The sequence below is a fragment of the Scheffersomyces stipitis genome, chromosome 1 (genome assembly GCF_000209165.1).
Source record: "Scheffersomyces stipitis CBS 6054 chromosome 1, whole genome shotgun sequence".
Classification (NCBI taxonomy): domain Eukaryota; kingdom Fungi; phylum Ascomycota; class Pichiomycetes; order Serinales; family Debaryomycetaceae; genus Scheffersomyces; species Scheffersomyces stipitis.
This window is the reverse complement of record NC_009068.1, coordinates 228,855-246,273: the sequence shown is the minus strand read 5'-3', so window position 1 is coordinate 246,273 and position 17,419 is coordinate 228,855. Positions and strand designations below refer to the sequence as shown.

The following is a 17,419-nucleotide window of genomic DNA, read 5'->3' as shown; positions in this document are numbered from 1 at the left end:
TGATATATTCAATGATCTGTGCTGAACAATCATTACCATCGTGAGTTTCGATGTATCCGATGATTTTCTTCAATGTAACATTTCCAGCTTCGTTTTCAAAAGCTGTTGCTGTGTTTTCGCTTAGGATACTTGCTATATTTTCGGCCACTAATTTATAGAAGTATACCTTATTGGCTGTACTATGACCGTCAAGAAAAACCGTATCTTTTGAGGTTGATTTGAGGTTAAAGTCATTCAATACGATCTCCTTTAATGGCGGAATCCGAGTGTAGACGCGTTTGAGTGTGGTCTTATACTTGGCTATAGTCTCAGGGCTTGTATCCAATTCTGGCAACTTTTGAAGTTGGTCTTCATATTTATCAATTAGTCTCCATACCGACCTTCTAATTTCTTCTTTAGAATTCGAAGTACTATATCCCTTACCTCTTTCAAGGGTCTCGGATATAGGAGTGTTAATATTTTCCAGCAGGTCTTCGTCAGAATCCAGCGATGACTCCGAATCTGATTGGGACTCTGATCCATTACCAGCATTTGTAGCATCAGCCTTTTCCTTACCCTTTGGTTCCTTGTTTGGAACTTCTCCGAGATTAAGCTTGTTAATTAAGTTCGTAAGGTTTTTGTTTACCTCATTGAACCTTTCGTCGATTTCGTTGAATTTTTTATCAAACTCACCCTTCAGGACAGGGACTAATGATTCATCAGTCAAGGCCTTGGGTTCAGTTGGAGATTGACAATCAACGAATTCATTTTCGAACTTGTCGTAAACTTCAGCAGCTAAAGAGGAGGACATTTTTGGGTTGGCTTAAAAATGGTTGCAATTTTGACTTCTAATCTGACGGGAAACCTGTATATGGGTAGGCCGGTTTTCCTTTTGGACTTAGAAATGGATTAATGGATATGGAGTTATATTAATCACTGAAGAACTATTTAAAATCTGTTTAAACTAGAGGGAATCCTCTGGGCTTTATATATTCTTCATCCTCATCTCATCTCTGTAGTTTGTTGCGTTATTCAACAAAAGAAATGTAGAATTTCTGTTTCGGATATTTATCGGATCCAATCCGAGGTTGGTCACCTCGGAAACCATTATTAGAGATCCTGTATCTTATTTTCCATCAATCCTCATCAATTATCCAATTCTCCCAGATAAAGAATTGGCCAAAAGCTGTTGAAACTACACCAGCGTTTCGGGTTACACTTTGGTTCTTCCTGCTACATCTGCAATTCAATTGCTGCTGCATTTATCCGAAATTTCTAAATGTCTGGCGCAGGCAATCGTGAGCAAGTCTTTCCTACCCGGATGACTCTTGGGTTGATGAAGGGGAAGTTGAAAGGAGCCCAACAGGGCCATTCGCTTTTGAAGAGAAAATCAGAAGCGTTGACCAAACGGTTTAGAGACATCACACAGAGGATTGATGACGCCAAAAGAAAGATGGGACGTGTGATGCAGACTGCTGCATTCTCATTGGCTGAAGTACAATATGCCACCGGAGACAACATTGCCTATCAAGTCCAGGAGTCCGTACAAAAGGCTCGTTTCCAAGTTAAAGCCAAACAAGAAAACGTTTCAGGGGTTTACTTGCCAACCTTTGACTCTTTTATCAATGAAGAAATCAACGATTTCAAAATGACTGGATTGGGAAGAGGTGGACAACAAGTTCAAAAGGCCAAGTTGGTTTATACCAGAGCTGTTGAGACATTGGTGGAGTTGGCGTCATTGCAAACTGCATTCATCATCTTGGATGAAGTCATCAAAGTCACCAACAGAAGAGTGAACGCTATTGAACACGTAATTATCCCCAGAACAGAAAACACTATATCGTACATTAACTCGGAGTTGGATGAGTTGGACAGAGAGGAATTCTACCGGTTGAAGAAGGTGCAAGAGAAGAAGCAGGAAGCTCAAGCTGCTGCGGAGCTCGAAGAGCAGGAACGTAGAGATGGTGACGAGGCTGCTGCTATAGCTGCGGCTGAAGCCGCCAAGGATAAGGCTGAAACAGAGTCCCAGATTCAGAAACAAGTCGAGAAGTTGGACATTGGAGTTCAAGACGAATCTGATATTCTCCAGGAAAATGAAGACGATGTGATTTTCTAGGATAATAGAGACTTTTTAAGATTCGAAGAGAATGATGTTGCCATTGCTCCTCTGCTTCTGTTTCTCCTTGTACGCTGGTGTATGCCATTCATTTCTCCATACGTTTACGTTTATTTCATGTCATTCAATAGATAGTTGATTTCTATAGTACTCGTTTATTCAATACGAAAAGTTGAACCGGTGTAGGGTAAAGCAACATCTCTTTCGATATCATTTCATCCGTCACTTTAGTAATTCTATCAAATGGAAGTACCTTGCTGTGGCTCTTGTCTTCAGTCTTGTCTTTAACTTGGTCTCTGTACTTCAATTTTCCTCATTCAAAGAATGGGACAGTTTTTGGCTCTATCAATATACTTTCCATATGATCTTAAAAGCGTGGTTATACGAGAAAAGCTGGCCTATTCTCCGGTAAATCCTCCTTGAAAGTCTTGCTCTGAATGTCCATTTGAGTTCCACTAATGCTCGGACCTAGCTATTCTCTAAGGATCTTGTACATGGACAAGTACATTCTGCCCCGAACATCTTTCTCTCTCCTAGCTACTTTCTCCAAGTTCATGTCCTTTCCATCACCGCCAAATGTTTCAAGAAATGGATTCAGATGGCCTTGAAAATAGTCAAAGACAGCAGTATAAGAAATAGCACTTCATCGCCTAGTTTTGTTCCTTCAGTCGAGCATTAGTTTGTTCAAACCTAAGTAGAAATACTCATCTTGATTCACTCTGAATATGGCTCCAGTTTTTGGAATTTCCTTCTATTTGCTTCAACCATAAGTTCCAAATGTTACTTGCAGCACTATATTTAGTGACCCCATCTTTTAGAACCAGGTGGGGGATTTGACTGTCTACATGTTCATTTTCTTCATACTCATCTATGTAATAGGGCCGTAGATTATGGAGAGCAGAAGAAGATATGAAACCAATAAAAATCTCTGAAAAGAGACAACCGCTTGGATCTGCAACTTATGTCAAGACTTGAGGAGGAAGTCTGGTTATCATATTCTGTTGAACCTTGTTATTGGCTGAAATGTCTTTAAATGGGTGCAACCAATAACTCTAAATTGTGCAACTCAGTCTTGTACACCTGTCTTACCAGTGTGTCTCCGAAACCTGTTGCACCGGGACCGCAAACTCTTATCGTAAAATCGGGGTTGGCTACTTCCGAGGCATCGACCGGGCCAGTGCCGAGCTCATAACCATATAGACGGCCGTTATCTAAAGATTCCAGCACAGCCATTCGTCTGTTTCATACGGGAACTGAACAGAGCCGGCACTCAAATGTTACGCAATGTATGGATGGTGTTTCCAAGCAAGTTTGAAGTTCTTACTATTGAATATACTGTATTTATGTGGAAATCACAGAAATTGGGACCGCAAAGTTAATCGCTCGATTCAGCAGTAGGTCTATCCACAACCTCGAAAGTGCGGAATACAAACTTCCGGGGGCTTGGGTATCCATTCTGAGCCTACTCTTTAATGGAATCTAAAGGTGGAGTAGGATGAAGAGGGAGAAATCACAGGGCTTTCGACTGCTTCATTTCTATTCCGGTGAATCACAGTAATTTGGCCCAAGACGTAACTACAACTCGTTTCAGCCACTTGATTGTATAGGAGATTCTTATATTACGTAATAGTACCGAACAAGGAATACCAAATGACGTAATGCCTAGACAAGATGGTCCTTATAATTGTATTGATGGAAGGGAGTAGAAGCAGACTCTTGAGCTGGGAACGTTTTAAGTCATTTCTCTGGAAACGCAAACCATTTGAACCATGAAAGCAGACGTAACCCTCGTTAACGGGATAAAAATCTAAGATAGTCTGTCTTTGCTCTTTAAACTACTCCTTTTCCTCATTCCTACTAAATATGCTTAATACTTTCTAGCATTCTACACTCCTTTGCACTATTATAGTTTAATATTAATTCTTATACTGCTGCATTTATGTTTCTATGACCTATATTAACCAATTGACTATGGCGCACAGTAGCCTCCATCGACGATAAGATCTGATCCCGTAGTATATGTAGAGGCATCAGAAGCAAAGTACAAGTAGGCACCAACCAACTCTTGTGTGACTCCCTCTCTACCAAGAGGAATAAACTGCCACCACTTGGACTTGATGTCGTCTGAGACAAAGTCCGAGATCTCGGTGACAATGTATCCTGGCGAAATCGTATTGACTCTGGCAAAAGGAGCCCATTCTATAGCCAACGATTTGCTCAAGTGCAACACCGCAGCCTTGGCAGCGTTGTAAGGAGCCTGGAATTGAGGAATATTCACAATGTGACCAGACATAGAAGCGGTGAAAATCATGGAGCCCTTGCCGTTTTTCTTAAAGATCTTACCAGCCGCATGTGCACAGTAGTAAGCCCCAGACAAGTCTAAGTCTATGACCTTTTTCCAGGAGTCAAAGTTGTCAATTTCTACACTTTCGCCTTCAGTCCAGGGAACACCGGCATTGGCAACAAAGATATCTATGGTGCCAAAGTCAGCCTCGATCTGAGCCACAGTGGTTTCAACATCCTGCTGATCTGAAACATTACACTTATAAGCTCTGCAACGTACACCATACGTCTTGGCTATCTTGTCGGCCTTTTCCTTAGCAGGCTGGGAGTTGTACCAGATTGCAACATCAGCACCAGCCTGAGCGTATGCCTCGGCTACAGCAAGACCTATCCCGGCTGAAGAGCCAGTAATGGAAGCTACCTTACCCTTGAGAGAAAATAAATCCAACACGTTAGACGCAAGTTTGGGAGCCTTAGTAGGGAGAGGACCCACGGCAGCGTTGATATGAGAGGTGATGCTCGGGTTGTTGGTCATTTTAAGTAAGATAGTAGCTTTTAGCAGTTCTGTGGACTTTAGTGGGTGACAAACTAAAGAAATGTGGAAATCGAAAAGTTGAAACTGGCTTGGAGCAATCTGAAATTTTTCGAAGACAGAGCGCAGGTTTTTCAATCGTGGGGTAACAGGGTAGTTTAAGCAGTACACACAAAAATCAACTCTTTATAAAGCGTACAATGCGAGAAGGTATAGTTTGTGAAGATGACTTGTCGTGAATCGTAGTTGGTTCACAGTAGTCTGGGAATTCCTGCTCCTTTTATAGTGTCAAAGTTGGCTAGCTAAATCGAACCCCTCTTCTCGGGAGTCGTAACCGAGTAAATGTGTGTTCCGGGGGTGGAAAGATAGTTTCTATTCCGGTCAACTTCATTGTCCAAAATGTGAACTTTACAGTAGAGAATTCTGCTATTCACTGACCTACTGCTACTTCTACCTTCATATGAGTATCTACCTCGCCTGCCTACTCTGTGCCTTCATCTCAAATGATTTTCTTTCTCTACTAGCACAATTCTTCTATAGCAATTCTAAGTTCCATATTTCTCCGAGCGCAACCGCCGCACTATCGGGAAACCTCCATAATCCGTTCCGACCTCTCGGACTTGCAAACTAAATAAGCTCGGAATCGACTAAATTTCTGAACTCGGAGCAACTCATTTCCCAACTCCGGCTTCAGCAAATACATTAATACAATCAGTCTTTTCTTTAGTGTTCGTGCATTGATGAAAATAAATAAATAACAGCAGCCAAAACCAACCACCGAGGGCTGGACCCAACTCCAGGAGTATATGCAAAGATTTTAGAGCAATACGAACGTTCAACAACATATGAAAATAGAATGAGTTCAAAATAAATACAAGAGCCACGTGAGGTAAAGTTCAGTCAAATGGCCCTTAATGTCTTAGTGACTATGTATAGGCACTAAAGTAGATACCTATAGGCGTACTAAATGTAGCTACCTAAGATAAGCTTGAAATGATAGTTAAGCATAAGCTAAAAGACTAATCATCATCTTGAATAATCTTACAGACATTTGCTATCCATCTTTAGATCTTATCCTATCAACCTTATCTATAACAATATCTGCGCTTAATAAACACGGACAGCTGGAGGAACAGGCTTACAGTCGTTTTCATCCATAGTGGTCTTGATGACATCTCTGTAGTCCAACTTAACTTCTTCTCCAGAAGCGGTCTGGTAAGACAAGGTGTGCACTCTCCAGTTCTCATCGTCTCTGCTAGGGTAATCGTCTCTGGCATGGGCACCTCTGGATTCCTTTCTGGCAGAAGCAGACTTGGCGGTTTGAGTAGCACAAGTCAACAAGTTCTGCAATTCCAAGGTTTCTACCAAATCGGAGTTCCAGATCATAGAACGGTCAGTAGTCTTAACATCAGCAAACGACTTGTCGACTTCAGTAATGTGTTCTACACACTTGTCCAAAGTCTCTTGGGTTCTGAAAACAGCACAACCTCTTTGCATGGTGTGTTGCATGTCATCTCTAATTTGAGCAGTAGTCTTGGAACCAGTAGCGTTTCTCAATTTGTCCAAGTTAGCAATTGATTCGTAACCAATATCCTTAGGAGCAGGCTTGTGTGGAGCGCCTGGGGTCAAAGAGTCTCTGATGGTGTGAGAAACAGCTCTACCAAAAACAACCAAATCCAATAAAGAGTTAGCACCCAATCTGTTGGCACCATGAACAGAAGCACAAGCAGCTTCACCACAGGCCAACAAACCTGGAACAACTTCGTCTTCTCCCTTTTCATTCTTCTTGAGAACCTCACCGTTCCACTTGGTAGGGATACCTCCCATATTGTAATGGACAGTAGGCAAGATAGGAATAGGTTCCTTGGTAACATCGACACCAGCAAAAATATGAGCAGTCTCAGAAATACCAGGTAATCTTTCCTTCAACACAGCAGCAGGAATGTGCGACAATTGCAAGTACATGTGATCCTTCTTTGGACCTACACCTCTGCCTTCGTTAATTTCCATGGTGATAGCTCTGGAAACGACATCTCTTGAAGCCAAATCCTTGGCCGATGGAGCGTAACGTTCCATAAATCTCTCACCCTCAGAATTGAGCAAGAAACCACCTTCACCTCTGGCACCCTCAGTGATAAGACATCCGGATCCGTAGATACCAGAAGGATGGAATTGAACGAATTCCAAATCTTCTAAGGGCAAACCAGCTCTGGAAACCATGGCATAACCGTCACCAGTACAGGTGTGGGCCGATGTACACGAGAAGTAGGCTCTCCCGTAACCTCCAGTGGCGATAACGGTCTTGTGGGCTCTGAATCTGTGCAAGGTACCGTCTTCCTGGTTGTAAGCCATGACACCAATACATTCACCGTCTTGCATCATCAAGTCCATGGCAAAGAACTCAATGAAGAAGTGGGTGTCGTGTCTTAAAGATTGACCGTACAAGGAGTGTAACAATGCATGGCCGGTTCTGTCAGCTACAGCACAAGTTCTGTAGGCTTGACCACCTTTACCATACTCCTTCGATTGACCACCAAAAGCTCTCTGGTAGATTCTGCCTTCTTCGTTACGGGAGAATGGTACACCGTAGTTCTCTAACTCGTAGATCGATTGAGGAGCCTCCTTTGTCATGTAATGGATGGCATCCTGGTCTCCCAACCAATCAGAACCCTTAACGGTATCGTACATGTGCCAGTGCCAGTCGTCCTTGTGCATGTTTCCCAAAGCGGCATTGATACCACCCTGGGCAGCAACTGTGTGCGATCTGGTAGGGAACAACTTCGAGATACAAGCCGTCTTGAAGCCAGCTTCAGCCAATCCAAAGGCTGCTCTCAAACCAGCACCTCCAGCGCCAACGACAACACAGTCGTATTCGTGGTCGATCACGTGGTATTTTTGGCTCATGTATTTGGCAGCATTGAAATCAGCACCCTTGACGTTGGAGCCAATGACTTGGTGACGGACAGCTGTCGACGACAAGAATCTTCTCTGTATAGCAGAGGTCTTGAAATTGCTTCTGAACGAGGACAACATGATGAACTAATTACTCGAAGTTTGCAGCAATTAAGTGGTAGACAACGATGGTATGTGAAACCGAAGTCAGCGGTATGTAGCAATGATAGTGTGAAGAGATACGTAAGATGGAATGATACGCAACAATCACAATCAGACAACTAACTAATCTACTATAATATGATAGATATAGATTTCAGTTAGTGAATAAATGAAAATCGGATTCGGATAAAAGACACTCAGTACGAAAGCGTCAGCGACAGACAACACACAACCGAAGAAAGAAAAACAATATTAATGCTAACGTGCTAGTCTGTTGAAAAGAAAAAGAGTAAATAAATTATCCGACTTGCTATTCGATGCTTATAGTGGAAAAAGTGAAAATCTCTGGGATTAGTGCGGGACAAACATCCATGCCGCAACCCATAGGCCAGATCCTGCCAAATTGCCCCGGATCGCCGACAACAACCATGATTTCAAACGGAACAACGTGATTGGCTGTAGCTTCGCGCGGCCATGATGCAGCTGCTGCCCTCTATACAGTCCTCCCTTTGCTTCCACATCCAACTGCTCGTTATTTAGCCCATTCCTGGAGTACAACTTCCGGGAGTGAAGGACTGCAGACAGACGTAGGTTACCATTACTAATGCTGCAATATTAGTGGTCGGTTGATTGGACGGGACAGAAAGAGTGTGTGCAGGCCAGTATTGTTCCTACCAACTCCGAGTTTCTTCCGATTTGTAGAGTATCATGTGGCTTTTGTCATGTGATGTGGAGAAGATATAACGTCGAGCTGGACCAGCATTGGACTAGAAGAAGTATTGTATTCGTATGTTTCAGTTGTTGCTACATTCGGTACTCAAGCCTGTCTATTACGTTTCCAATTATGTATAGAATGATTCTTGCTTTTTTCCAGTCCTCAGTGCTCTTTATTCTATTGTTCACAGCTGCTTCTCTTCATTTTTTGCACCCATAAAATATTTAGACTTTTCTACATCTTCTAAACATTATCGTTATCTATTATACAGAGCATGTATATCATATATAGTTTATTAAGCTCCTCTGAAGAAATCAAATCTTTTAATATGCAAAACGGCAGAGTCCAATGACTCTACCTAGTGTCTGTCTAACTAGACAGAACAGTAACCACCGTCGACTCTGATGTCAGAACCAGTGGTGTAAGTGGAAGCGTCCGAAGCCAAGTACAAGTAGGCACCACACAATTCACGTGGAGCACCTTGTCTGCCCTGTGGAGTCAAGGCGTACCACTTGTTCTTCATTTCGGTTGGAACAAAGTCAGACAACTCGGTGGAAATGTATCCTGGAGAAACGGTGTTGACTCTGGCAAATGGAGCCCATTCAACAGCCAAAGACTTACCCAAGTGCAAAACACCAGCCTTAGCAGCGTTGTAAGCAGCTTGCAATTGTGGAACATTGACAATGTGGGCAGACATCGAGGCAGTCATGACAAGCGAACCCTTACCTTGCTTACGGAAAATCTTACCGATGTTCTTGGCACAGTAGTAGACACCGTTCAAGTCGACGTTCATGACGTTGTGCCAGTCATCATCGGTTTCTTGGTCAATCATAGGACCGGAAGTCCAGGCGATACCAGCGTTGGCAACGAAGATGTCGATAACCTTGAATTCTTCTTCGATCTTGTCAATGACAGACTTGACCTGATCGGCCTTTCTGACGTCACAGTTGTGGTAGACAATCGTGCTCTTGAGGAATCTGGATCTCAATTCATCGAGGGCAGCTTCGTTTGGGGCGTAGTCAATGATAGCCAACTTGGAAATACCAGCTTGCAAGTAAGCTTCGGAAATAGCGTAACCAATACCTCTGGCACCTCCGGTGATGGCAGCAGTCTTGCCGTCCAATTTGAAGAAGTCAAGAACGTTAGTTGGCAATACTGGGTCGGCAGCTGGCAACGAGCCAATGTCGGTGTTGCACATGGATTGTGGAGCGGTGGCGGTTTCGACAGTCATTATGTTTATATAAGGTGGATTTGTGAGGCAAAGAAGAGTGCTGAGCTAAATATTCATTTGGAATTAGTCTGGGGGTTTGTTGTCTATTTATACCCAGACCGCCTTTGCTATTTCTTCCTTTCTTTGGTCGTCATCTACAGATGGTCCCCCACAAAAAAAAATCAGAAAATATATGCGTGCATAAGTGAAGCAAAAGAAAATTAAATTATAAACAGAACATATTTTCGGAAAAACTGCTCGTTTCTTTTGACAATCTGCCGAACTCGAGGAACCACTAAACTGGAAAAACCTGTCATTCAAGATAGACACAACATCTACCCCGACACGGTCACTGGTACAACTTCGTCCTATCCAGCCACAAGATCGTAGAAGGCAGCGATTCCAGCCACCAGAAAGCGCGATTGGTTCAGCTCGGCTCCTGAACCGCCCGCCTACAAGCCGGTTGCCTTAGATTGCAGATCCAGTCATCGCAACACAATGTGAAAATTGGCGAGCCTATGGCAAAACAGTGTTTTTCGAGTTGCAGTGCTGTTCTTCCATTCACTAGCAAAATTTAGCCACCCCCCACTGTGAAGAACCGTGCTGTTTCACCGAAAATTGGGATCATCGCGAAGACATTGCACGACATCCTGCACACCAACCTCTGCTCACAGTATATTGCTTAATGTCGGCGGAAGAATACCTTGTCAGGCTGTTGGGTCTACTGCCGTGCCAGGTTCGAGCTACAGATTTGAAGCCTGGAGATGTCAATTCCGAGGACCCAGCACTAACTTCCCGTCTTTCGCGCCAGTTCAGCCTGCTTTCTTTTGTTTCTTGCATTAGTTCATCGGCCCTGTCGACGCACGAGTAGATTTCTTATTCGGAGAAACAATATCCACCGGCACAATCTCTAGGGTATGGCATTTCCTAATAGCCCGCTAGTGGAAGTTCCCCAGTTTTAATTGCTATTTCTAACAAGTTATACTGCTGCGGGCTTCGAATTTTGATCACAGGACCCCATCTTTCTCGTACTTGCGCCAATGCACAATCTTAATTTCCTACCTTCCTACCCAATACAGTATGCTCCAGTGACATGTTTAGGGGCTTGAGGATGTTCGAAAATGAAGAGTCTGTGCTGAAAAACCACCCTATCGTTTCTTGAACATTCCAATACAATAGTGACCTCTTTCAGAAATCAGACCTATTACACTTTTTTTAAAGATTTTTGGAACAATGTACCATCTCAGATATAACAGTCGAACTATAACTGCTTCCAAGAGTGCCAACCTGTAATAATCACAAGTAGCCTATTTTCTAGATTGAAAGTCGAGAAATTTCAATTGGTTTTTTTAACAATATGGCATGTATTAAAGTCAAACCTATTTACTACTTAGTATATAAATCATCCTCTAATCCAATTTTTTGTAATTTTTTTTACGAAATGGCATGTATTACGACTAAAATCAACCCAATCTGCTACTAAGTTTCTAAATATTCCTCTAATCAGTACCGAAGGGTTGAAGAATTCCAAAAAAACGGTTCAAATTGGTAGCGCCGCTATATTATCGACCTGTATGAAATTGACTCGCCGAATTCACCAATATGGGCGTGTGGTCTAGTGGTATGATTCTCGCTTTGGGCGACGACTTAGCTACACTAAGTTGATTACTACAAGCATGCGAGAGGCCCTGGGTTCAATTCCCAGCTCGCCCCTTTTTTTGTTCCTTGTTTTTTGCCAAACCATTAGATTTGATTTGATTTGGTTTGAATCGTGTATTTCTTAAACCCAGACGTTGTCGTGCTAGATAACACAAGAATTGGAGTGCCTGGTGATAGGGTTTTCTGGAGTATGGAAATCAAAGATGTTTTTGCGGGAGAATTCAATTCTTCCAGGAGTTAAAGAGGTCCCTTTTAACAAGAACATATAGGAAATATTTTTGTATCAATCAGTAGATAACAAGATGACAAAAATAGATAGAGGTAATTCAACTGGAATGGATAGATGATTGTTTCGGTTCTTCACACATTACTGAATCTACTTCCCCATATTTATTGGGCGCAGCGATCTCGCATTTGAATACTTTGCAATGCTGATTATAAGTCTGAAGGTTAGAATCAACAGAAGAAATTATACCAGCAATATTGGAAAAGAATCGAAGAGACGTATTGAAAATGTAGTTTTGATAGACTTTTTATATTTAAAAATCCACGTAGTTTCTACAATTATTGGTTCGTTTTCTCACCCCATGCTTTACTCGCATGTTAATTCTCCATACTTTCAAGTTAATTTCTTCAATATCGAGAGACAGAAGAATTGGCTATATACAATTAAAGATAAGATATCCAGCTCAATAGACAACATTCCGTATCATTCAGTTATTTCAGTTTATCTCATTTCTAACAATTCTCCATACTAATTTCTTAATCTACTTAGTTAAGCAACTAAATTTTCTACATTTTCCACTTCTACTCCATACACTTCCAAATACAAGTGCAAAAATATAGCCTGAGGCAGATCTACACTTTTTCTTTCTCTGCTATTTCTTTTAATCCCACATCAATCAAACTACAATGGAGCAGGATGATCTAACTGCCTCTGTCTGGGACGACGTAGTTTCGCCCCATTCGGAACCTGCGACGTATGGAAACGTAGCATCTTCTAGCTCTGGCCCGTTGGCCGCTGAATTCAACGATATGTCAATCCAGGACGAGCAGGAAAACGAAGACAAAGAAAGCAATGAAGATACTAATCACGAGAATTATGATCATCATCAAGAAGAACAAAATCGTCCGTATGACTACAACCACAACGAAGACTATCACTACAATACCAATTCTTCTTTCAATACAAACAGCAACACTTTCAACACAGGCAGTAATTTCAATACAAATTCCAACTTCAATAGCAGTGGTTTCAACGCCGGCTATCTGAATCAAGTGGACAATGTGTTTGACGACTCGTGGAGAAATCCGCTGGAGATAGCACAGTTGTCAGAATTGAAGAAGGAAGAACGTAAAGAACATACCCATCAATTACTTTCGGAATTGACCCAAGGAGCCGAGGACAGCGAGCTTTTGCGTTCTGGAACCGTCTCACCAAAGGCAGTAACTCTGGCTGAGGCGCTTTTTAATGACAAGGACAGTCCCATAAAGATGAACAAAGCAGCATTGGCAGAGTCTGAAAATCTCAAATCTCCACGAGGTAAGATCAAGCTCAAGACGAGTCTGTTCAAAACACCTCGTCCACGAAAATTCAATGCCAAAGTCAATGTCAGCCACCTTCAGGGAACAGAAAATAGTGAAAAGAACCCATTGGGACCACTAGGTAGCGAATCAGACGATTCTAAGGGCGACAAGGCTTCGGTGATATCTAGTTCAAGGGCAGAAATCCTCTTCAGAGAAGCAGAAGCGCCTTTGTATGAGATCCAGCACAAGTCTGAAGAAGAAAAGTTACGAGAATTGAGCCTTCACGCTCCAAAACAGCCTATAGCACAATCTAGACCGCAAATGACTCCACAGAGTCTGAAAACTTCCCCACAAAAGCCAGTCTCAGACGAACAAAAGAATGGAGAAGACGCCAGAGACGATTTGAATCAATTGGAGATCACAGTTGGTGATCCTATGAAAGTTGGCGACATTACTACAGCCCATATCGTTTATGCCATAAGGACCAAGAATAAGAACCCCAATGCAACCAGCTTCCCTGGTGCCACCGATGAGTTTATTACGGTATCCAGAAGATACAAGGACTTCAGGTGGATATACCACCAATTGCAAAACAACCATCCAGGGAGAATCATTCCACCTCCTCCTACTAAGCAGACGTACATTGGCAGATTCAACGAGAACTTCATTGAAAACAGAAGACTATCACTCGAAAAAATGTTGAACAAAATAAGCAACATCTCTGTGTTGAGTAACGATGCCGACTTCGTCATGTTTTTGACTAGCGAAGACTTCATCAATGAGTCTCGTGAAAGAGAACGCTTAAGTGGTTCTGGAGCTTCTACACAAAACAACGACTTCTTGGACAATGCCACTACTCTAGGAGACGATGGGGCAGCTTCCACTGCCTCGTTGAGCAGTTCTGTCTCAACGCCGATTATCTCTGGTGGTGGAAGTGGATTCATGAGCTCGTTGTTTTCCATTTCCACCAAGATTAACGAGCCTGATGAGTACTTCTCTCACAAGAGACAATATGTAGACGAACTTGAGTATAATTTAAAGCAGTTCTACAATGCAATCGAACTTGTGGGCACACAGAGAATCGACATGATTGGTGTTCTAGACGAGATTTCGTTGGCCATCGACGAGTTGGCCAACTTGGAAATCCTGAAGGTTACCACTGAGTTGTTGAGTGCATTCAGCGAGGTCCAGCTTAAGATCAAGGAAAACTTGGACAGAATTAACTTGCAGGATCAATTGACATTGGGGTTCACCATTGAAGAGTACTTGAGAATCATCGGCTCTATCAAGTTTGTCTTTGAGACCAGATCCAAGATTTATCAGCAATACTATAACTTCAACCAGGAGTTGCTAAAGAAGCTGTCCCAGCTCGACAAGTTAACCAGAAAGTATAAGGCACCAGTTGACAAGGTCAATCTGCTCACATTTGAAGTGGACAAGTTGAAACAAAAGACAAGTGCATTTGAGAACAGTTTCAACAGCATCAGTGAGACCATCAAGGAAGAAATGGAGAACTTTGAGTACGAGAAGATCGAGGATTTCCGCAACAGTGTCGAGATCTTCATCGAGAGCTCGATCGAGTCGCAGAAGGAGGCCATTGAGTTATACGAGACTTTCTACGAGCGCCAGAATTTGGCCAGTGTATGACAGAGTATTTACTATTTGGTACAATGAGAGCATAAACACTTGGTTAAGAGTAAAGCTTTCGTTTGAAAAGTAAAGACTGAAATTGTCGATTCATTTTCATATAGTCAATTCCATAGTTCATATAATCATTTAGTCATATAGTCTCTACACAAGGAGTGTAAACTGAGATTGTGCTGTTAGGCACTAGTATCGTGAACTAAGTAGAACGAGGAAATATGATGAAGAAGATGTATCAAGAAAATGCAGCAACAATGCTGAACATAGTTTAATATGAGAATGTATAAAGCCATATCTCAATAGGAGCTATTGGCCGGATTGTTATCTATAGACTGTATAATTGCGAACGAATATATTCCCTGGAAAATCTCACACCACTAACCTCCATTGTCAGTTGCAAATCCAACCACCGAGGAGCTTCGAGACTGCAAACAATGGCAGCTTTTTCAGAAGTTTTAGTTAACCTAGAGTTTTCTGTAACTTTCCATATTTCTATGAAATTTCAGTTTGACTCAGCTTTTCAATTTTGAGTCAATCGCAGTCTTATCTATTCTGACTCATTATGAATTCTCTATCTCTCAACTTCGCTCGCTGAAATTTCCCGCTTTTCCGGATAACACAGAATCATTATAGATATTGTAGAATTGTCGCCTCATGACTTCTATCTCAAATGTAAACCTTCACCTCGGATTGATAGGGATGATTCACAATGAAATCTGACAATATGAGTTCCGGTTCATAGCGATCGGTGGTCGGAACACTTTCCACGTGATAGACATATTCCACATCATTATCCAAGGCTAAAGTCCTACAGTTTATACCTTGTGCGGATTTCTTAACTCCCACGGATCTCCCCTCGGAACTTCTGTTGAACCCCGGAAAACATATGACTCTAAAAATATTTTTTGACTTCTCCACAGTCGTACAGTTGAAAAATTGAATCTTTTTATATCTCTTCATTTGCATGTTCCACAATTCCACACCACTCTTTTATACAATTCGTGTTCAATTATTTTGACTTATATTCTTCTTAATTGATAAAGACCATCCGTTTTCTCGTGATCTTTCAACATCAATCTGGCTCATCATTGATCCACTTCCATCTATCCGCTCGCACCGCCATCATATAAAGTTACCAGATTTCACCCTTACTACCTTCTCTTAATGTGCACAGTAACAACTCAGATTTCCTTCCTACTTTTTAAACTGTATTATACCGAGTAAGCATATAATCATCCTTCACGATATGAATACTCAAGTCCATCTCAACCCGACAGAGCTCTCGATCATATCGATTCCTCGAGACCGGTACTGGATTTTCACCAGCTCTATTCTACAACTACTCTACAACGAGGTGGTGAAGTACTTGCCCAATTACAACGTGGACGACTACTCTGATTCAGAAGAGGAATATGACGAAGACAATGACGAAAACTCAAGTGGCGATGAGAACGACACTGATGACGACGAAGAGCACTATTCAAGAGACAGAAGACACAGGCCCCACAGAGCCAATTTGATGAAGAACGTCAGCTATGCCTCCAATGAAAACGACAGTTGGCTGACAGCTTCCAACAAACGTAGCTCTGTAGATTCACACCACCAAGACGAAAACCCTGGTTCTGGTGGTGGAGGGCATCGGAGATCTGTAGACAACTCAAGCAAGATGAAATCCAATAACTCTTCAGACAGCCTCAACAGAAACTACGAGTCGGACCAGGACAGCTTGTCTGAGTTCGATAACTATTTTTTCCACATTGCTTTAACTCCACTCGAATGCACTGTGATCGTCTCAACACTGCTTTTGACAACGTTATTCAAAGACCCTATAGAGATATGTCGCAGGTTGGACTTGAAAGAAGTTCAGGTAATCTCAGAAAGCTTCTTAAGCTTACAAGTAGATAGTGATGGCAGTTTTGACAACAGCTTGCGTATACTCGAATTGACCAAGCCATTGTCCGAAAACAACATCTCGTTATTCTTCCTCTCTAGTCACTTTAGCGACATTGTTCTTTTCCCGGCCTCGCTCAAAGAAAAGGTCATCAGCATTCTCACTAAGAAAAACTTTGAGTTCTCCGACATCTCCAACAGCTACATTATGTCAAATACCGAAAGCAATGAAGATCATGACATGCACTCTGATGAAGACATAGCGTCCAAAATACTCGAGGAAAAGACATTCAAGCTTTTCAGTGATGCCAATATCAAACCAGCAATAAACACAAATGAAAAGTTGCTATTGACTGGCGCCAGAGCCGGTGAAGTGCATGATACTATTCTAAACTGTGCTACGGTATTAGCTAGACCAGAGATCATACCTCCTTACTTTGCCATAACTAGAACTTCTATCAACGAAGTGTCTTTGATCTTGCCCAAGTCGTCTAAAAAACGTGCCCATTTAGGTTTCGACTCAAAGAGTATCATTGGTTCGACTCAAGATATTATCATCCCCATCTCCATCGACTTCTCCAACTTGCCCTTGGATTCAACTGGTATTGTTGCTGGCGTAGCCAGTAAATTGATAAACGGTATAAAGAAGTATAACAACACTTTGTTCGAAATGAACTACTTCTCAATGGCGCGGTCTGGAATCATCATGATTCCTCAAGAGAATGTCGAAACAGTGTCTGATATTCTCAATAACATCGACTACAATGATCAGGAAAAGGTTTTCAAAACCATTCCTGATATTGCATCCCT

General features: G+C 42.1%; 6 protein-coding genes across 6 annotated transcripts; 3 read left to right on the top strand and 3 right to left on the bottom strand. All coding sequences in view use genetic code 12, as the record gives it.

The window, feature by feature from the left end:
• Nucleotides 1-1,258: 1,258 nt before the first annotated feature.
• Nucleotides 1,259-2,270, top strand: VMA8 (vacuolar ATPase V1 domain subunit D; the record flags this gene model as incomplete). Its single annotated transcript, XM_001387660.1, has 2 exons — nt 1,259-1,934; nt 1,977-2,270. The coding sequence occupies 2 exons, from the start codon at nt 1,259-1,261 to the stop codon at nt 2,093-2,095; spliced, it is 795 nt and encodes a 264-aa protein (XP_001387697.1).
• A 1,794-nt stretch (nt 2,271-4,064) lies between these two features.
• SOU1 (peroxisomal 2,4- dienoyl-CoA reductase, and sorbitol utilization protein) lies at nt 4,065-4,913 on the bottom strand (the record flags this gene model as incomplete). Its single annotated transcript, XM_001387250.1, has 1 exon — nt 4,065-4,913. One exon carries the CDS (start codon nt 4,911-4,913, stop codon nt 4,065-4,067), a length of 849 nt encoding a protein of 282 aa, XP_001387287.1.
• A 718-nt stretch (nt 4,914-5,631) lies between these two features.
• SDH1 (succinate dehydrogenase) lies at nt 5,632-8,230 on the bottom strand. The gene has a single exon (XM_001387249.1). The coding sequence runs from the start codon at nt 7,941-7,943 to the stop codon at nt 6,018-6,020; it is 1,926 nt and encodes a 641-aa protein (XP_001387286.1). The 5' UTR covers nt 7,944-8,230; the 3' UTR covers nt 5,632-6,017.
• A 695-nt stretch (nt 8,231-8,925) lies between these two features.
• SOU2 (peroxisomal 2,4- dienoyl-CoA reductase and sorbitol utilization protein) lies at nt 8,926-9,935 on the bottom strand. Its single transcript, XM_001387248.1, has one exon. It carries the CDS (start codon nt 9,908-9,910, stop codon nt 9,053-9,055), a length of 858 nt encoding a protein of 285 aa, XP_001387285.1. The 5' UTR covers nt 9,911-9,935; the 3' UTR covers nt 8,926-9,052.
• A 2,525-nt stretch (nt 9,936-12,460) lies between these two features.
• VPS5 (protein involved in Golgi retention and vacuolar sorting) lies at nt 12,461-14,722 on the top strand (the record flags this gene model as incomplete). The annotated part of the gene is made up of 3 exons (XM_001387659.1): nt 12,461-12,764; nt 12,885-13,323; nt 13,411-14,722. 3 exons carry the CDS (start codon nt 12,461-12,463, stop codon nt 14,720-14,722), a joined length of 2,055 nt encoding a protein of 684 aa, XP_001387696.2.
• Nucleotides 14,723-15,965: 1,243 nt separating this feature from the next.
• PICST_5140 (predicted protein) lies at nt 15,966-17,366 on the top strand (the record flags this gene model as incomplete). The annotated part of the gene is made up of 2 exons (XM_001387658.1): nt 15,966-16,158; nt 16,312-17,366. Coding segments are annotated over 2 exons (1,248 nt in total), but the record flags the coding sequence as incomplete, so codon positions are not given.
• Between the last annotated feature and the right edge of the window lie 53 nt (nt 17,367-17,419).